We start from the raw sequence: 22072 nt of genomic DNA, 5'->3' as shown, positions 1-22072 counted from the left end.
AGAGCCCGTACTCTGGCTCTCCATGGATGTAGCCTACAGTGCCAGAAAAGACAAGAACAAAGTTTCATTTTCTTTTAGATGATACTGCTGACATGTAAGAATATAATGGTATTCCATGAATATTTTTCCTCTTATCACACAATCACAAGTGGCTTCAATTCTACTTTCAGATATCATCTTGACAATTTTCAGTTCCCCATAGGTCTCTTGGTTAGGAAAACCAAATTAAAACTGTGTTGCAAGATTAACATAGAACCACAAATTACACTTCAAAGTACTAAGGAAGCTTGTGGATTGTCCTCTCCCAGTTTTTAGAGCAGCTGAAACAATCTTACAGCAATACTCTTTGCAAATACCAGGCATGTATTTTAAAGGTAACTGTAAATTAAACAGGCAAAAACAGGCCAAAAGAATCACCAGTGTGGATCATTAAACAATGCACTGGAAAGCGCGCCAGAACACAAGGAGCAGAATGCAAGACTAAAGGTGAAGGGCACAAAAAATGAAACAATTACATCGCAAGAGCTTTTTTCACCTCTAATAGAAGAAAAACACTCCTGAGAATGGGTAACAAAAACTTTTCACATTTTTTAATCGCAGGTTAATAATAATAATGTATTCCTCTTGCTAGCCACACCATACACAAAAGAAAATACTCCACATGTCCATTTGTGTATTTTAATGATTCTGAACTAAACCAACGCTTTGCAGGATGCAGCCAGCAATCCACGAGGATGGTGAGTGGACTACTCAGACTTAAGCAAAGATAATCAATAAAAGACAGCTGACAGTGGACAGTCAGTACTACTGACAGGAGACTGATAGTGGCTACAGGGAATGACTTCCAGTGGATTTTTAGTAGTAGTAGTATTTTTAAAAACTTGAAATTCATTACTTAGAACCATTCTGCTCATCAGATGGATGAGGTTCACGGGATCACTTGAACAGCTACACCCTAGGCTTATCTGATCCTTGCAATATATATTTAAACACTTTTATAAATTATTTCACAAGTTATGAATATTCTATAGCCCACAAACTCTCAGGCAACGGAATGCAACTGCTTCTTGGTGGACGCCTTTTCCCTTCATCTTAACAAACACACACTTTCTAATGAAGTTAAACAGTAGGTATAAATCATGTACGTGACCTCAACAACCTTCAGCTAACTAACACCATCCATTTACTTCTAGAAACCCAGATCCTGCCGACTTAAGGAAGAACTAATTAATTATTGTAATTCAATATTATTTTATTATCTTCATAAAATAAATCAATTTCAAGCTGGAAAGAGTCATTACTTATCCATAGAAAAAAGTTAATCAATATTTACAGTACCTCAAAGAAGAAAAAACAAACAAACAAACAAACAACCCACCACTAACTTTGGCTGCTTCCTAGAAATTTGACACTAGTCCACCAACAGGGAGAGGAAATTGCAGCATTATACAGCATGTTCATATCACTCTTCAATCAGTAGTTTACACAAATATGTCAATGCCTTTTTGCATTAGATGTATTTTATTGCCTTGTTCTTATTAAGTTATTTTAGTGCCCTGACATTTGCAAATAGAAATTCTAACTATAGAGAGAATGCTTATCAGGAATTGTTCTTCAGGAGAAAAATGAAGTCACTTCACTACAGCGCTACCAGCTTCCAGGCAGTAAAAACATAAAAACAAATAAAACATATAATTATTATTCTCATTTTTCTTAAAGAAGGATTGGGGTTTGTTTGTTTGTTTTTTCTGATCAGTAACCAAAGCTCCAAATTAGAAACACTCAGTACAGACTTGACACAGCACTGACAGATGTCAATGGAAAGATCCTCACAGATTTTGAGAGCAGGACGCAAAAACCAGACACAAAACCTGTCGTACCCTTACAGATTTTTTTACAAGTTATGCATCACCACTGGAAATTAGTATCTTGTCCTGCCAGGTTCATGAGCTCTGCACAGCTGAGCCTCAAGTCACTTTTACTATGGGAGCTGAACACATCTCAACAAAACACAGTTTAGTTAATACCATTATTAAGTTAGCATTTTAAGATTTCACAAAATTGCCAGACACTGAAATTCTGTATCAGATAAGGAAAACAGAGAACAGGTTACCCATCTTGCTGAATTTTCATTTTAGGTACCAAAAATCTTTATTCTCTGCATTTTGAACTCATTTACATACAGGAATAAATTAAAGAGTCTATTAAAAATTTGTGGAAAAACATGCTCACGTTGTTCTGATGCAAGACTTGCAGTACTCGGTTGACGTTATTTAAGGCATGTACTCGTGTAGAACCTCGTTCTTTAGGCTGAAAATAAAAAGTTACAATCTGCTCACATCAGAATTAACTTCACAGACCAAACAAAATAAATGATAGAGCAAACAACAGGAACTTTGTCTTAATTTTCTCCAGATTTTAATTTTATTTTACTTTTATGTAGGAACAAAAGCCAAACAAGATCATCCACAACAATTACAAAATGAAAACTGGTCAGAACATTATTCCTCAATTCGAGGCAGAGGACAAGCCTTGGATTCAAAATGTGTTTCAGTTCGTCTTCAGTAAATACAGAATTTTTATTCCCAGCATCTGCAAAATTATAAACTGGCAATACAACAGCAAAGTGGGAGTTCCTGGGGAAAATCTGAGGGTTTCGAACATTTGCCAGACTAGTTGAAATTTTTTGGCTCCCAAAAGGGAACAAGCAGCAATTTGTTTCTCTGGCACCAAAAGCCTGCTAAATCTTTGCATTCTGGGAAGAAGTTACATTTCTTAACTTTCCCTTCCTTTTAATACCGGGGGGGGGGGGGGTGGGGGGGTGGGGGGGGCAAAAAACAAAAACAACTAAACCACCGCAACTTTTGACAATACCTGCCACTCCATTTACTTTTAATCACTACAGTTTAACTCCTGAGGCAGAACGTGATCGTACTGCAAGAGCAGGGAGCTGAACTTCAAACTCTGTAATCCACAGAATTAGAAACCAAAACACTCCTATTGTCTTCAGCATACTTCAAATCAGACCACAAATCATTAGAAGTACTAGTGCAATGCATGTTTAAAAACACGCGCCTGCAAGGTGAAATTTTAAATGGCTGAAGGTTCCCCATAAGGTCAATACCCAAATTTGAGATGAATAGTGAAAACAAGAATTTAATCCCAAGTGATGGCACAGGTTTCTCCATGCCTCATGTATCTTTCTGAAGAGGCCATCAGTGTTAGCAGGGGAAAAGTTTTCAATCACACACACACTTTCCCAAACAAGACTTGAGTATTTTCAGCCCTTTCTTATCTGTAGATCACAAAGGATTTTTCAATGGAGATGCAGATTTTTGCATTGCCTACTAGCTGTTGTCTTTTTCCTTTCATTTTTCTTTAAAGGATCTTTCATGAGCTTATTAGAAAAAGCCCACAGTATCCAACTAAAGGCGCTCTTCCAAATCATTCAGAAGCAGACCTTTAAAAAAATCCTTGTTAAAAATATACACTGTGTGATTAACACCACTGCTTTTACGTGCTAAACAATATGTTAACTCTCAAGAGAGGATTACATACCTAACTTCAGCCTGACCCTATATCCCACGAGTGGTGTTCATGGGAATTTCACTGGAACTGTAGATAGCAAGTACACACTACAAGCAAAACAAGTTTTTAAATAAATTAAAAAAAAAAATCATCACATTCCACGGTTTGGGTTTTGTGTGTTTTGCTCATTTGCTGGTTTGGTGGGGTTTTTTTAATAAATGGGAATACGACTCATACACATTCCTCTTACCAGAGGTTTCCCCGTCAGACCCTCCAAAAGGTCCAAAAGCTTCCTTCCATCTTTCAGATCTGTGAACATGTCCTTAACTGGGGGCTTCCCACTCTGCAGAAGAAACAAAAGCAGTAATCAGAATAGTGTTTAAGCAGAAACTCTCTGAAAAAAGGTAGTTTTTCCATTTTATCTTTCAATTCATTCTTATTTGGTTCTGAATGCAGTAAATAAAAGCTAGGGGCCTGTGACAGTGATCAGGAAGGCACCCTTCCCTTCTTCAGTGTGTTTTTTTCTCCCCATCTCTATGTTTCTGTCCATCAGTAGCCTAGTACTGAGAAACCAAATCAACATATCCTGGCTCACTTTAGTGTAGATGTGTTAGCACTCAAAGGTGAAAAAGAAAAAAAAAATACAAAACCTTGGCGAGTTTGAGGAGTCATTTGAGAAAGAATGCTTTGGTCTGGCTGCATCTAAAGGAGGAAGAAACTGGGGCTTTTCAGAAAGAAGCCATTGGGACAAATTCTCTCAGATGTAAAAAAAGACAAAACAGAAAAGGACCTGGAACTGAGCCCTATGTAGGAGGCTGCCATTCTTCTATACAGACTAGTAGATCAAAAGGTGTAATATATATTGAAATGAATTAATTATTTTCTCTACCTTGGAAAAGCAGCAAAATGTGAAACTCAAAACTACTCTAAATCATACATTTTTAATATTTATTTTCTTTGAGGGTGGAAGGACCCTGTATAAGAATAGTGGTAGATGACAGCAGAATCACGTTAACCTTTTCCATGCTCCCTTTTAATCTTATTTATTAGATTCCCACGTTAAGAAAGTTAACGTGGAAAAGTGTTACAGGGTAGGGGGAGAAGACACAGGCAGCCAGCAACTAAGTGAATTCGCTTTGTAATATTCATCTGCTGGCTGCCAGGAGATCAATTAAGCTACTGCTTTCAGTGTCCCTTTGAAGTGACAATTTGAGGGAAAAAAAAAAAAGTTTTCTAAAAAGTACCTAAAACTCCAATACTGCCTTTTTCTATCACCTTGGCTTTATAACATTGCTCTTCAGAAAGAAGGCTGTCAAAGGCCCACCTTACATGACATAGATCTCCTCTACCTTCACTAACCTCCACCTGCCCTGACAGCAAATACTGGCTAACAAATCAGAAAGAGCACGCTGAACTGGCCGCTGAACCCCATTTTCGGGCAAATACCTGGGTTTCCTGTTTTTTTTTCTTAAAAGTCCACTGTAATTAGATTTGATACTACTAAAACTATTGATAGTACTAAAACTACTAAAAAGAAATCAGAGTTGCATAGCTGCAGAGCCATATTTTAATCTCCAGTACAGAAACATACCTAACTCATAGTATCGACCAGCCAAACAGCGGTGAGAATGATTGTATAACTAAGGTCACTTTAAAACACACAGATACTAGCCCCAGTGTCTGATATTAAACCAATTTTGCAATGAATTTTTCTGACAAATTTATTCTCCAATTACTTTTACAAGTCATACTTAAAAATGCATATATACACATGTTGACACATCCTTAGGTAAAGGGTGTAGAAAGCTACGTAGCTGTCAGACCAATACCAAACAGGAGTATTCATTAAATATCAGAGTTTGATAACATCCTACCATTACGTATTGCCACTTCCTGAGCTCAACTAGGGAATTGTTTTGAATTTGAATCCCTTCCTAGTACAGTAAGGGACGAGGCTTTCCTCCTAACACGTGCACTTTTCACAGATGGTTCAGATGCTTCCCTGCTGCATAGCAACTTAACCAAACCTTTCAAGCATGGAATACCTAGGACCAGATTTAGGGAAGCCCTTGGTACAGTTTATGGTGTATAACGGGAGGAGATTATCCATAGTGCAATTACCACAGATGCCAACAAAATTTGGTTTAAGTTGCATCACCACGTGGAAGATACTAAAAGTAGGTTGATAAGGGCATGGAGAAATTGTTCATGTATCCAGCCGTGCAGACAGAACGAGCTAACTGAGGTCTCACTGAATGCAGTACAACTCAAACACTGACTGTGAAAGCAAATACGTGTTAGCCATTGAAGTGTGGGGTCTCACCAGAGTGGAGCAGAGGGGGAGAATCACCTGCCTCAACCTGCTGGCCACGCTTCTTTTGATGTGGCCCAGGATATGGGTGGCTTTCTGAGCTACAAGCGCACATTGCCATCTCACGTCTGATTTTTAATCCACCAGTATCCCCAAGTCCATCTCCACAGGGCTGCTCTCAATCCATTCATCCCCCAGCCTGTACTGATATTGATAATTGCCCTGATGCAAGTGCAGGACCTTGTACTTGGCCTTGCTGAACTTTGTGCAGTTCACATGAGCTCACTCCTCAAGCCTGTCAAGGTACTTCTGGATGGTATCCCTTCCCTCTTGCGAATCAACTGCACTGCTCAGAGTGGTGTCATCTGCAGTCTTGCTGAGGGTGCACTCAAACCTGACACACGTCACTGATGAAGATACTGACCTCTATGGGTTTGCAATATGGACCCCTGAGGGACACCACTTGTTACTGATCTCCATTTGGACATTTAGCAGCTGACTGCAACTCTTTGGATGCGGACATCCATCAAACCTGTATCTCTACAATTTAGTGACAAGGACATTGTGGGAGACAGTCTCAAAGACCTTACACAAGTAAGGCCTTTATAATTATATAATTAAAACAATGCACACATGTATAACAGACTGATAACACCAAAACTGAGAATGCTATAGCTATATACCCTCAATAAATTTGTTCCCTTAGGTACAGAAGTAAAAAAAAAAAAAAAAAAAAAGGCATTTGGATCTGCTGAGCAAGCAGAAAAATGCCTCATTTAATACAGTGCAACAAAGTGTTGAGAGCATACAGCCCTCTTTCTTTGTTTCCCATGCCCTTATTTCATATACATGAAAACAAGCTGAATAACTTCCTTCCTGCTTTCAGTCATTCATTTCAACAGGTCATGGTACATTCCAGCCCTATGCGAAGCACCCTGCTGTGATGGTGGATATAATTCAGATTTGCTTTCTCAGGAGAATGGTTTTTCCATTTAACTGGCCATCGGAGCACCACGTCTTGCTGTCAGTTTAAAGAGTCAGCAGAAGAGTATTAAATTATTTCTGCAGTCTAAGCTACTCCTTGCTGGTTTATTAAAGTATCCACTGTCCTCAAAACAGAGGCCCAGCAAGATGCAAAGCATGTGTGTTTAATGAAGTCTAGCAAAACACTCTATAGGAAGGAAGTCAGCCCACAGGAAGCTCTTCTACAAGTGCAGGGTGACTGAAGTTGGCCAAGAGAGGGCTGCAGCATCCAGTCTGCTGCCAAGCCCATCACCACCTCCACTGCAGCACACCTGTCAGGAAGGCTGGAAACCTGCTCCTCCAGCTTCCCACACCCACAGGAGGGACATGCAGGCACCCGGTGGCATCGGCCACCCAGGCAGCCCCAGCTGTCCCATCAGGGCACAGAGCCAGCCCACAGCGCTGCTGTCGCAATGGCAGTGGAGACTGTGCAATGCACCGCTCCCTCCTCTGCTCACACCGCCTCCTCCCACCCATGCGTCTTCCTTACACCTGGAGACACGTTTCCACACAGGATCTGCTATCTGAGCCACATGGTCTGCAATCAGGAGCATCACTGCTCTGTCCTCCAGTGCACAGTGCAGCTGGATGCTGCCTGGCTTTCCTGGGGTGCAGTTAGACAGCGACCTGCTGGGCTTCAGGAAGTCTTTTATTTTCCTTTTCCAGACAGAACAGCTACGTATCCCAGCTTCTGACTGGTGTCTGACTCAAAGTTTATTAAGCTTAGAAAGGAGCTGGAAAATAATTTTATAAAATGGCAGCCCAAGGGAAGGTCCCATACATCCATTTCCCAAGAGAAGACAAGGATAAGCTCTGGGGCAATGCTGGCAGAACAGCTATGCGTGCCCTCCTGTGCCAGGCACGGGCCAGCCCAGAGCCAGACCAGGCTGCTGCCGTCACCACCTTCTCCTTGTGAGAAAACAGATGTAGAGCACCATCTCTTCGCAGGTAGAACCCACCACTGAACCTACGAGGGGAGGCTGCTGTGGCAGTGTAGTGGCAACCTGGGAACCGCGATGCGTGACCACTAAGGCTGGACCTGTGCTTCTAGTCAGGGAGCCTAATCCAAACCAAGTTCCATCAGGGCCAGGAGCACTCCGAGCCCTGGCTCTGACCCAGCACCTCAGCTCCCACCACAGGGCACCTGACGGGCCCATGGAGACAGCACTGCCCCAAGCCACACTAGGGTGAAGCAAGCAGCCCTGGGACCAGCTCTGCGCTGGGGCAGACTGGTGTGCTGCAGTGAGAGTTTGCTGCTTGTGGGGAGGGCAGCAGTCCTCTCCCACCTTACAGGGTAAGGCATGGGGCTCTGCAGATTGCTTCCTCCACCATCCCTGCCCACACCCATACTGCTCTCTCCTAACCTCCAGAAAGCAATCTGGCCTTCTGAAAAAAAACAAAATCTGTACCCACAGATATATTGCAGACATGGACTCTGTAGAGTCCTGCTAAACTAATCTAAATTTCTCCTTTTCAGAACTGACAATGTTTTACTCGCTTTCTACATACTGAAAGACTACACAAGTACAAAGTAGTTCATCCTCCACCAGCATTCCATAAGGGATAAGCAGTCCATCAGTGGGCACAATGGATCAAGAAATCTAAGTATTTGCCTTATGAAAGGGTGACAGTGACAAACCATAGCGAGCCATTTAAGCAAGGGCAAATGGCTAGTCACGCTTGCGTTGGTAAGTACTTAAGGGGCAGCCTACATTGTGCTAAGCACGGTACAAATACAAGACAGATAATGGGTCCTTTCTCAAAGACAAAATAGGGCCCAGTTTTTACCACAAAGATAGTATAAAGGACAGGCAGGAACGCCCCACCTACCAGGAGAACTGTGCTAGTTCAGGGTGTAAAGCATTCGCATCCCCCTTGCTACATACTTTTATCAGTTAACAGAAGGTCGTTTTTCTCAGCTTTGCTTATGTTTGCTGTGACAGCAAAAAAAACACTGGCAGAAACCTCTTTCCCTCAGCCTGCCCGAGAGGGCTTTGCCAGCAGAGCTGCACACAGAGTTGCTGTAGTAGAGACAAGGGCTTGATAAGACAGACAAAAGACCATAATTAACAGACTTAACTTAGAAAGAGGCCGCGTTGGTTCCCCAATGCTTTAAACTGGCACTGACAGCAGGGAAGGAGATGATTCACTTCAATAGGAGCTAGCATAAAGGAAAGAGGAAAGGAAGGGAGAGCAACAGAAAGGAGAGAAATAAAAGCTAGTGACAGCTGTGTCTAGGCCTGCTTGTGATCCTATAAACTTTGCGTGGTGACACATTTGTTATCCACCACAGGGCTCATGCACAAGGGTCAGATCCAATCCACCACGTTACATTTACTCCAACAAACATTTTGGTACCAGCCTTTGTGCTAATGTGAGTAGGAGAGGGAAGAGACAAAGAACAACTTTCACTGGTTATTCACAGCAGAAAACACTTTTTCTGTTGATTCATCTCTCTCATGGGGCAGCAGCAGCTTCTGAATGATCTCTGAGCTGGAGACCAGATGCTAGCCATAGGTGCCAAGACCAGTCACCATGGGCACCGGCTTTGCATGTTCCACTTGACACCGGCATCACTTGGGAAGAAGCCCACACGCAGTGACCTCCTCCTCCTCCTCACAGCAGCAGCCTTCACATGCCCCTTGGCTGACTTTCAGCCCCTCTACCTGGATCAGGTTTAAGAGGATGACTCACACTTCCTTGTGTGCATCTAGGATTACTTGTAAAGAAGGGTCATCCAGGCCAGCCAATATGACTGTGCAGAAGTCATTCCTGCTCTTTGCCAGAAAGTGTTCCCAGGAAACTGAAGAAGATATAAACAAAATCCGGACCAGATTTTTTAAGAGTCATCCAATGCTACCAACAGTAGAAAGACCAGTCATCAACATTTACAGTTTATTCTACTGAAGCCACACACAGCTGCAAGGCAGCAATCTTCCTCCAATATATTTTACAGTAGAACATTCTTAACTGTCCTTTTATTACTATGGGGAACTGTATCAAATTGAGCCAAGTTATAGAGAATTAAAGGCAGTCACAAATTTTCAGGAAGACAAAGCCTCATCTTTTTTTTTTTTTTAAACACAGCTATTATTTATAATTTTATCACAGCTATTTATGTTCTTTGTATATTGTTCTTGAACATGAAATTATATGCAAAGTTAGACATTAAAACTCCTTTAATGGTTCTCCAGTTTAACTAGAAACATGTGGTTTTCTCTTATGTCATCATAGTTCCCTGCAGCAGAGACTTTACATGTTCTTTAAATCAATAATTATTGAAGGTACATTATTAGACCTAACTCTTTTCCAATAAATGAGTGCCAAACATATTTGAGAGTAAGAGATAGGCCACCTCTATTTCACATCCTCCTCAGTGATACTGATTCAGACCTCCTAGTGACGACATTAAAACCAGGATGAAAGATCCTCTCAGTTTCACAGTAATGCATGCTGGCTGTCACCAGGGAAGTAACGCGTATTGTAAAAGCATACGTATGACCTTTACCAGCCACCAAGGGAATGCAGCAGACAAGTTCTGGCTGCTCAGAGGAGTGCTGGGAAAAGACCTAGTTGTCATTTAGATCATCTGCCACCTCAGAAACACCAAAACACCCTGAAAAGATATAGGAAGCAGTACGTCTTGATTTTCCGACAAATTCTTCTGATCTTCCAATGTCACTTATACGAAGGTCAGAGTTGTCTTTTGTTAATCATTTTTAACCACAGATTACAATTTTTAACATCTAGTGAGATGCTCAGTAAATAGGTCAAAACAGTAGAGCTGCAAAGTCCCCTTTCCCCTTTTTCTTGAGAAGGGGGAAATATTGAACAGGTTGGGCACTTAAACTACAACATGAGCCCATTCATAACATTCAAGTGAATTCCTAGGGAACTCATGGTAACCACCTACTTAGTTTAAACTCCATTACAAACAACACAAGGAGTAAGAACTACACTAGTCACGATAAAGTAAGAGACATGTCAAGTGCGCTGCATCACGAGGCCAGTACATGGGAACTCAATGTGGGAAAAAATTCAGAAAGCAAAAAGGTCATTGCAAAAAGTAAACAACTATGTCAACAAATAATCTTGCCAATTTCTAATTTAAGACTATATTCATTGTTTACAGAAGTATTTTTATTAAAACGTGATACTTTTTTTCCATCCTCCTTCCACTGACATGTAGCAGTTACAGGACAGCGTACACAAATACTAGCTATACTGTGACAGTTGTATTTATTATAGTTGAGCATGCTCTACTCTGTGACGAATATGCCCGAGTCATTGTAGCATCTCTACACAACACTAGTACCAAAACTATGAATTCAAATACCAAGTAATAAATAAATAAATAAATACAATCACAGGATAAAAACACCTTATAGACCAACTTAAACATCACTACTGGTGCTTAAAAATAAAGTAACTACAAGCAACAAAATAGCTATTTAAAACTCCAGATTAACAGAGGAAAAAACAAAACAAAAGTAAGACTCATCACTGAGATATGCTGAAAAGTTTGATTCTACTAGATGAGAGACACAAGTTTAAGGAGCAGCAAAGCTGAAAAGCTAAAGATAGCTCAATCCACAGAACTCCTGAAATACTTGACTGACAACATGATAGAAGGAGGGAAAACATAAAAGCAAATATTAGACGTAGCAAGGCAGCAAAACAAACACAAGGCATCAGCAACTCTCTGTGGGTCTTTTTTTCTCCCCAGTGTATCTATTAATGCATTTACATATGCTTACGCTATTATAATATGTTTAATGTAACAGTACTAACCTCAGCTTGCAATTAAGCCTCATTATGTATCATTCTCAGCAGGAGCAGGTAGGACTATACTTCTTATCACTGTCAGTTATTTCTCCTATAAGGAGAAAAGTCTTTTTATTTTTTTCCCTTCTCTCCCTCTTTTTTTTTTTTTTTTTCTTTCTTTTTTTAAGCCAGCTAACTTCAGATTGTAACTTGGTTCCTTAAAAAAAATATTCCTGCTGACCAGGTAGACTATTGTTCTCATGAGCTACTAACAGGGAAAGGGACGGGTTTGCTTCAGTGGCCTGACCAGGTTCAGCAATAGTGCCTGAGAAGGTCACACAAACACTATTATACAAACACTCTAACAGCTGGGATGATAACTAAGACCATGAAGCAGAGTCAAACTCTATCCCAAAGCCCAGAGCATTAACCAAACCCATCAGCAATTACAGTCCATATTACTATACCAAACTTTGAAGCAAGGGAGATGCTGCCCGCACCCTGTTCTTAGAGCAGAAAACAGCAGCAGTTAAGAGGAAGGCAGAAAACTGCAATTCTCATAGTGTAGCTAAATCTGGGAGAGATCAAACTGCTGCGTATTATTGCTTTTACGCTATAAATCCTTACCATAAAAATCCTTACCATATCTCATAACCTATTAGAGAAAAAAAGATTTATTTTCCTGCGCCTTGGTTAACTCACATCCTATTTCACCTCTTCTCAAAAGGAGAAACTAAGTAATCCATTTAAGAAAAAATTAGACTGAAAATTGAATTTTTCAAGGCCGGCTCATACAAACACTAATTCTTTTCCACCCAAGTTGTTCCTCAGGTTAAGGCCAATTTTTTTTATAAGCTTTGGCTATCTTTGAGTGAAGATATGCTTTACAGTTTAATTCAGCAGGAATACAGCAGAAGCAGTTACACTGGAGAATATTTTACCAGCAGTCAAGTATTTCCTTGCTTGTGCCACAAAAACTGAACTGCAAAAAGGACTACAGACCATCCTAGGTGATGTCTCCTTGGACAGATAAAATGGCCTAATCAATCTTTCTGATCTCGCTTCTTGTATGACTAATACATTAAACTCCATAATTCTCCTTCCCCAAAAAAATTCTCTTCTGAAATGTCTTTGGCCTCAGGTATCTCAGGTCATGTGAAATTAATTATCTTGAATAGGTATGCTTCTGTCTTTAAAAAGATTTATCACATTTGCTAAGTGTCAGCAGTGGAGCAGCAAAATGTCTTCAGAAGTATGGGGTCTGACATTTACTCTTACAGTAAAGTATCCCTTAGAGGAAAGAAGAAAATTAAGGAGCAAAAATGGTGGAAAAGATGTATACAGCACACCATCCAGAAGGTTAGACAAGACTTTGCAGTTAACAAATTAATTAATACATGGTATAATGAGGGAGGGACTGTTTTAAATCTTAAAATGCATGTGAAGTCATCACATCGCAAAGCACTCCAAGTACAGCTCACCAGTTTTGCCTACTGCACTGTCTTCTCTCATCTTTACTTTATTTGGTGTCCTTCCAGGGCAGGGGACCCGTCAGAGCCCAGGAGAGGAAAAGCACAGGAGCCCCAGCAGCAAGCATTTGCCTTCTCGCAAGCTAACTTGGAGCTCCCAAGCTGCGCTTCAGCCTCTTCTTTGCTCTTTAACCCTAAAAATGAAATGCCATTTGAAAGACCGCAGAGCAAGAGAGAGCTTAAGATGCTGTAAAAGTATGGGAGGTCTGGCTTTAGCCACACTGACAGGTCCTAGCTCCAAGCCCTGCCAGTGCTGCAGCTGCTGGCCAATACAGACATCAGGGCCCCAGTACAGGACCTGGAGGACCAGGATCACAGATGCAACAAGAATGCCGCAAATGCAGAAGTAAGACTGTATAAGGCTTCTGTATGTAAGAAGAATGAAATTGAGAGCTTGAATTGGAAAGAGATGGGAGTACATGACAGAAAGGGAAGGGAGGCACAGCTCCCAGTCACGCAAGGCTTTGAATGCAGTTCCTGACATCTTGGAACAATGCCCCCAGCTGGCTCCTGTTCAACCCGGGGGAGCTGGAAGGGAAATCCAGTAGCCTTTTCAGTGAATAGCACAAGCATCTCCAGGGTTTTATGCTCATTTTGCAGAGCACAACCTTCCTAGAAATAAAGTGTTTCTGCCATCCCTGTGGGAAAACTTCCCAAATGTAATGAAGACATGATTCTTTGGGGGAAAGGAAGAGTCTCAGTTTGCCCATGCTGGATCTGTGAACTTCCTCTAGAGTGAAAGCACTAAGCTCCGAAAAGCTGTGACAGATCTGACTCCACGGGTCTAAATTAAGAGTTAGGGCATCATGTTTCTTGCTCTGACCCTGGGCCCTACCTGCCAAGTTCAGGAACAGCAGAAGAGGAGACTGTTTGCTTTTACCCTGTGTAAAAGCAAACTCTGGAAAATGGGAACAAGAGAGTCAGCAAAGACTGAGTCCTGCAAGGAGATAAAGAGAGGGCAAGGAAAGGACTGCTTAGACAAAGATAGATGCAAAAATGGGACCAACCACACAAGCATCGAATCATCTAAAGTCTGGGAAGGTGAGGAGATGTAGAGTGGGAGAAGGGGAAGGACAGACAGACCAGGTCTGGAGCTTTAACAAGAAAAACTGGGTCTTGCTGGGTAAGCAACTGAGTGAGAGACAGAAGTGGGAATGAAATAGGCAGGGTGATCAAAACTCCAGATTTGCCGGGATCTGCTGGGCAGGCAAGCTTTCTGACATGAGAGGGTGTAATAGTAAGTGAGGGGGAAATAAAAACAGGGTCAGAAAGTAGGAGTAAAGAAAATAAAGAAAACAGGGCAGAGAAAACTGTACTTGCACGGTCTAAAGTGGGACACAAGACTCCTGAATCCCTCAACATGCCTCTGAAGTCTTCTAGAGTTGCGAGTGTATCCATCCAGCCAGTACCCTGTGTAATTATCAGCTGAAGTGTCAGAGGTCTGTACGATGACTCTAGAAGTGCCAGGCCTGCTGATATGCCATGCAAATAGATACAGATTGAAACTATTTAGAAGTCTGTAAAAGTCAAAACGGGTTGATTGCAAAATCTTTGTTCACTCCCCTTTTACCTATGTACAACTAATAACGTATGGTTAATGGACCAGTAAAGTACCTTGTGGACCTGAATTCAAATTCTACTTTTAGTCAAGGGTTCCCCTGTAACTAATCCGAATCATTTAAAGCACAATTTTACAGGTAATCACAGTGTGCCATATTAAGAGACTTCCCTAGATCATTAAATCCCGTCCTTGCTGACACAGGTATCATCTTCTTGAAGTCCCTTCTCTATGCTGATCAAGCTCCATTTGAAAACCAACTAGATACTTTAGATGGTTTGCTTGAGTTTGCAGAAGAGATGAACCCTCTGAGCTCTGTCATAAGGCTCCACAAGAGCTCTGGTTTATATGAAGATATTACAGAAATGTCAAATCCTCTGGATAATCTAACCAAAGTCTCAGATTGGGCACTCAAAATTAGTAGCTACTTCTGATATTTACTTTTATATGCCATAGCTGTAAACGCATGAGACAGTACTCTTGCATTACAGAAAGGTGTTCTGGAAATATATCCATTAATACTTATGAACTGGTAAATGTTAATGAAAAAAGGATAGAAAGGGATAAAAGGATAGAAAAAAAGGATAAAAAACATAATTTTACAGTGTTTGAAGAGCATACATTATCTATACAACTTAATTGGTGGGCTATACTACAGAGAAACAGCTAAATCTGGACTCTTGAAATTAGACTGAACAGAGAATGGAAAAACATACAATAAGGAAAAACATCAGACAGCCTAATATAAAGATACACTGAAATGCTCTGTATCAATATTTATTTGAATGCAAACTTCCCTATTGGTTAAAGCTTGGTAAAATAGACAATTTGTCTAAGGAATTTTATTCCCTTTGATTTTAACAAAATTTCCTTACTACACAACCATGATAGGCTTGTGACTTGTAGTGCGTATGGCTCTGATAAGGTAAAGATTTCTACAGCAAGCACTGAGTCTTGGCTGAATACGTTTATTGACCTTAAGACTCAATCCACTTTAAATGTGCTTATGCTTTCATTTCAAGAAGTATGTGCAAATATGATGCATTTTGTTTTAGCACAATTCAAAGGAAGAGCACAAACACAAGTTCTTGTACTGTGAACTAGAGCAAGAACTATCTATATCTACCTATTCTCTGATGAGAGAAGGGAAAGACATCACTCGGTCTCCAGATCCTTTGTAAAACCCTATTGAATTGATTTAAATCAAGTTCAGCACTTTTGAGTACATTATGCAATTGCAATTTTAGGATTTTTGTATGCCAAACTAGTTTATAGAGGCTCAGCTGCTTACTTTGTATTTATGTGTTTAAATGAAGGGCAACTACAATATAATTAATGTGGAAGGGAAGTAAAATTCTTGGATTGAACTTTGCAATTCCATACAAAATTCCTCAGTTACCATTTTGTATTCTGCAATGTAAGTCAGATTACATTTACTCAGCCTCTAAAATCTCTCTATCCTACTAAGCAGCTGAATCAATCTAGTTCACAGAAAAGGAATTTTAAACAGCCCAAATGACCTGGTAAGTTAAAAAACTTCAATAAGACTGAAATCAGTCTCTTTACATTTTCAAGACGCAGTTGAAACTAGACTTTCCTACATGAGGTGATTTCTACCTAACACCAGCAATTTCCTTGCAATCTGAACATGCCAATCTTCATAAACCTGCATCTTCTCGTAGCAAAGTAGCCATGCTCCGGTTTGAATTGGACATGCAGTAGTCAGGAGTATGTCTTTTTATACGAGTCTCTTTAGTCATTAACAAGGCTTTCATAGCTTTGGGTGGTTTAATGGGCCATGAAGTTACAGAGTTACTTCAAATCCAACCAGCATCTGACCATATTCTGTGGCAGGAAAATCCAGGAGCTAAGCAGGATCTGTTTGAATACATAGTATAAAAGTAAAAGGCACTTTATAAGATATATCCATGGGTGTAGAAGTATAAAGACTGAAAACAATTCTACCTATTTCAATACAGTGTCCATAACACGTACAAACCAGTCAGATAGCACATTCTCAGTACCATTGTCATTTCCATGTTCGTGCCATCTTTATGCCAGGGTAAGTCTCTACAAACGGGCTTTCCTTCCTCACTATGTTTTCACTCCTTACATGATCCTGCCCTGCCTTATCCTCATCCCGCAGGACTGTCTTTCCTCTCTGCAGCAGCCAAAAGCAGAGTGTAGAGCAGCCAGTTGCATGTACACGCCCCTAAAGAGCAAGCTAGCCAAGAACGCATTGGATGAAGAGTGCGGGTTATCAGCTTTCAACCAAAACAAACCTAAGCCAAAAGCGAATGAACCAAGGCCACAAGCCTTGCATTGCCCAGTATTCCTGTTGCACAGGAAGGGAAGGAAGGTAAGAATTTCTTACGTTGCTGACCAAGAACTTCAGAAGGGCAGTGCTCCAGAGGCCGCCATTCATTGCTATAGCACTGTTGTTGATATATTTAAAAAGAAAAACAAACCACACATACCCCTCCTTCCACACCCTTCCTTCTATATGTTTATCTGCTTTCAGGATTTCACACACATGCGCCTTTTCATTAACAGGGTGCAAACTATTACTCACCCCACTTGCAGCACCATACTGGCTAGAAAAAAAACCAACATGAATTTTCTCTGATAATAGCCCAGGTTCCTTCACACGTTCAGACTATAAAATAGGGAAAGTTCCCACAGCCCCCTTGCTTCTGGGCAAAGTGTTGTTTTTCACTATGTGCAGAACAGTATAAAAAACAGGCTTTAAATAGCATCCCAAAGCAACCACCACTTCCTGTCATCCCAAAACACAAAACAAGACCCTTAGTAAGCTTCAAGTCAGTAAAGAGAATTAAAACAAGAAACATACAGCATGAATGCCAAGGAAAATTCAACATTAACAAATAATTATACAAAAATTCACAGTCAAGACTCAAGGAGCAACACCAGGTGGCTTCAACTGCAGGTTTGCAGAGTATTTTGGATGAGGAAAGCTAACTCGGCAGCACTGAGAGTTAACGGAGTGACTAAGGTTCAAAATCTGCTGTAATGCACTCCGAAAACTGCATGTAGAAATAAACTGTATAAAGAGAACCAAAACCCAATCAGACACCGTCATGCAAATAACAGTATTTTAATGTATTAACAGATGAATCTTTCATATTTTCTTAAACAAGACATGTAGTGTCAAATGTTTATGTGCATGGGGAAACAAAGAGCGAACAAACATTATGGTATTATATCTGTTCTCATGATACATTTTACTAGGAGCATTCTACAAGGGTAAGAGCAAAGACTTCAAACAAAATGAAGTCATACTTTCAACACAACATTACCTTGGAAAACCGAGCATTTATCCATTTTGTAAAAGTCTTTTTCTGTACATCATTGTGTTCATCTGGAGAGAGAAAATAAGAAAACAATGAGTGAAAATGCATTCTTCTTAATCCTAGATTGCTCAAAACAAGTCATAATAAAAACTATCTTGAATCAGTGGGATAATTTTTTGCCTAATCTGTCATTGAAGCTGTTCAAACCTCTACAAGACTTTGGTACTTGCAGAGTCACACAAGTGTTTCAACTTTGCTAGCAACCACAGCAGCTCCATTGCATCAGAGTCAGCCTCACAGCACCCCCTGGGCAGGGTACCCATGCATTAAATTCACAAGCTTCCCATCTGGTGAAAAGCAACCTATGAAACCATGGGCTTTTAATTAACAGACTTTGTCAACACCTTTTTGCCTGGATACATTATTCCAAAAGCTACTGAGGTCCTTATTCAAGCTTCTGACACAGATAATAGCCTCCTTCAGTACATGCCACAGCAACTGCAGTAGCAAAGCTGCTGGAATAACCCTTGAAGCACTCACATCCTTGCCCAGCCTCAGCCTGGTTTGGCACCCAGGTTAGAAACCATGTTAGTGATCAGTCACAGTCAAGTTCAGGTAACTTGTGGGATGGGTTCAACAGCCCTTCCCTTCAGATGCCCCTACTGGTGTGGCACCAAAGTACCACCACCCAGGGTCCAGGACACAGCCAGAAGGACTCAGCAGGACAAGGAGGAAGGACAGGCTAACACCTACAGGTCAAAGCAGAGGGAGGAGCAGTGGCCTTCAGCTGTGCAGAGAGAAGATAGCTTCCCAAGTTGTTTAAGGAAGCCATTTGGGAGTCATTTGCAATTTTGCAGAGTCTGTCCCACTAAATCAGGCTTAGTCATCTCCAGCACAGCCCTGCCCATATCACAGGTCACCTCTTGGGTAAATTGCACTGAGCTGTGCTAAGGGCAAGACTATGCCTAGTCATCTGCAGTGAATTACCTGATGACAACACGCCAGGCAAAGGAAGTTGGCCCACCATGGATTTTCAGGCCTGCTTGCTGCAGCCAAGAAGAGATACACATGCAGCCTGTGAAAGGCTTTAATCTCCACATCCATGCAGCAGACCACAGCCAAGGCAGGTAGTGCCTTCCACTGGGCAAAGCATACCACCATGGTGTTCAGAACATCTGTCCCCTGCACTAGGATGAAGCCATAGAAAAAACTGGATTGACACGCAAATGTTCCAACTACATGAAATCATGAAAAGGAAAAAAAAAATTATACAGTCTTCAGAGATATCAGATTATGATTAAAAGGCACCACTAAAAAGATCATATACCTCAGACAGCAGTAATTGAGACTTGTACAGTCAAGTTTTACCTACAAAACCCAGATGTCTATTAAATTTTAAAAAAAAATAAATAAATCACAGAATGCTACCAGAAGATTCCTTAGGTAAATCACCTCAGAATTTCTTGTTTCTGGCCCAACACGCATCTGAAATTGATGCCATTCACGTCTAATATATTTAGCCATAAATCTGGTACACACAGGCTACTGGAGCAGTGGAACAAATGACCAGGTGCTTTTTACCCAACAGACATGAACAAGGAATAGCGGCTACAGCTCAGTCCAGACAAGAGAAGTCACATTAGTAAGAAATGAAATGTCATGGCAGTTAAAAGACTTAATAAACTTTATGAAAATGTTCATATCAATTTAAAAAAAAAAAAATCTCACTTCTGGGGTCCTTTTAGGCCACAACTGAAAAACCTGCTCAGGGCACGCCAAAGAGTCTACATGTCTGCTGCAATGTGGCAGCCAGCAGCCATTGTTTCACCCTTCTCTGCCTCTTCTCTTTGCCCTCTAAAGCTGATCCAACACAGCCTACTCCTCGGTCACGCTCAGAGCTCAATCAGAAATCAAAGATAGCCCAATACAGAAAAAGATTTTTCTGAAAGAACTTCAAGATACCTACACAGTGCATGCACAGTAGGCCGTGCTTAAAACAGCTCGTTGAAATTCAAGGTGCTGTTCTGGGGGAATAGAGTTACTTAAAAGATCTCATTAACCCTGCTCTCTTCCCTCAATGAAAGAGCTTGCTGTGCCATGAGAGACAGATAGGATCTACCAGCAGGATACTCTGTGCCAAGTACCCATCTCACAGGAGACTGACAGGGTCAAGATTGAAACTTCAAATATACTGAATATGTTTACTCTATTTTTTGCCCTCCAAGGTTGAGGGGCTTTTTTGGTTGGGTTTTTTTTTGTTTGTTTAGGAGACAGGAGCAGACTAGATTAACTGCCACTGTTGGACCAAAAACCTAGCATCATACAAAACTCAATCTCAGACTCTGTCCAACTCTTGGTAATGTTTTCCATTTACAGTAATTGCAAATACTGTTTGTATTGTATTTGTTTTGAGATCTAAACATCCTTCTCTCTTTAAATTCAGTAGCCTCTGTCCCTGTTCTACTAGCAACTCCAAGTACATACTTATGTACTAGAACGCTTTCCTAAGGCTAGGATTGCCTTTTTCCTTCCTTAAACTTCTGTGAGAATCAAGAATAACCCCAAAGTTCAAGATGTCATGTTCTTTTAACATGGTTACTCCTTAAGATGATAAAAGCAAAGCACAAGGAAAGGCCAAAAATAATTGTATTGACTGTGTAAAAGGATAACAACAGTTATGAAACGGGTTATAGATTTATAAATCCTGTGCACTAGGAACTTTACACACCCCAATCTTGGGGGGCTCAGCCCCTTCACAGACACACACACAGCAGGTGACAGCTCTTCTCAGCATTACACCAGCTTCAGCAGGCCTACAGCTGCTCCCCTGGTCCAGGCTGTGAAAGTGCTCCAGCTGTGTGTGCTGCAGTAGCATATATGACATTTACTGAAAATCCACCCCCCTTTTCCCCTCCTTTCAAGAAAAGGGTTTCCTAGGGAGGGGAGAAAAAAAAAACACACACACACACACACAAAAAAAAAAACACCGACAAACGAAAACACACATGACTTCAATAAACATTAACTACTTAGTCTTTAATGGTGAAAGAAAGAATATGAATGTACATACCCCTACTATCTCTTCAGTATCAGGGCACCCTTTCTATTTCAGTCAAGCAAGGAATCAGAACACCCACAACTCCCATCTTTCCAAAACATCCTGCTCAGTTATAAAACTCATAGATGACACTTGCCCAGTCAGACTCTGCTTTCATGTTTGCTTTATAAAAGCCTCTGAAACTAGGATTTGTGTAATTGGCCATTATAGCTAGGGTTGTGTCAAGCTTTCCTGCTGTAAATCCCTGGAAAGAAATTTGTAACTGAAATGCTGGTGCTTTGTTAACAACAGTGACAAGTTATTTTATCCCACAAATTAATTTTCTTTAGATTCCTATGAGTCTGTAAAGCTAACCCCCGGAGGCTGACATTATGACTCGGGTAACAAATTAGCCGCATTCGGTCAAAAAACCAATATTACCATTCAGCAAAGCGTGCGGTACTCCAGCCAGTCAACTTCTCACACACGACATTAAAAATGTCAGCAAGTCACAGCCCAGTGAGAAACAAATTCACCAAGTCACTAAAACATTTGTGTTTCCTTCCACACCACCACAGCCTGACGATAAAAGCCAAGGACTGACTGGGGGCCAAATTTTGCTTCATCACCTACCGACTGTTTCCTCTGGCCAATATGGCTCTGCCTGCCCTCCAGTCACTTAATGGACTCGTAATGGCCAGTGTCAGAACAGTTTGTTCCTTTAAGAGGAAATAAAAGGAAACCTAAACACACACATGCACACAAAATTAAACTCTTGTGATGACAGAGAGAAGAGGAGCTTCCTATCCCGGATGCTTGTTTGCTGAAGCCTGTTTCTGTTATACAATATGATGTATGTCCATGCAACTGGAGTACACTCAAAAAAACCGGCTCTTGTGATCAGATGCCCAGCCAGTGTCCTGGCATTCAGTCACCCCCAACAGCTGTTTTTACAGTCTTACGTACCTCCTCCACCCTCAACATTGTCCCTTAATTTTATTGGGGCACCTT

The 22072-nt window shown here is 41.0% G+C and overlaps 1 protein-coding gene across 4 annotated transcripts in view; it reads right to left on the bottom strand.

Moving 5' to 3' along the window:
- The window catches only part of UTRN (utrophin), a 391112-nt gene that overhangs the window by 309895 nt on the left and 59145 nt on the right, over nucleotides 1-22072 (bottom strand). For all 4 annotated transcript variants that reach the window (XM_063329232.1, XM_063329233.1, XM_063329231.1 and 1 more), the window contains 3 exons: nucleotides 18031-18092; nucleotides 3779-3871; nucleotides 2233-2310 (listed from right to left, as the gene is read on the bottom strand). In XM_063329232.1, the coding sequence (XP_063185302.1) occupies nucleotides 2233-2310; nucleotides 3779-3871; nucleotides 18031-18092 (233 nt within the window). The remainder of the gene's footprint in view (nucleotides 1-2232; nucleotides 2311-3778; nucleotides 3872-18030; nucleotides 18093-22072) is intronic.

This window comes from Chroicocephalus ridibundus, chromosome 3, assembly GCF_963924245.1.
Source record: "Chroicocephalus ridibundus chromosome 3, bChrRid1.1, whole genome shotgun sequence".
Classification (NCBI taxonomy): domain Eukaryota; kingdom Metazoa; phylum Chordata; class Aves; order Charadriiformes; family Laridae; genus Chroicocephalus; species Chroicocephalus ridibundus.
This window is presented reverse-complemented; position numbering and strand designations above follow the sequence as displayed.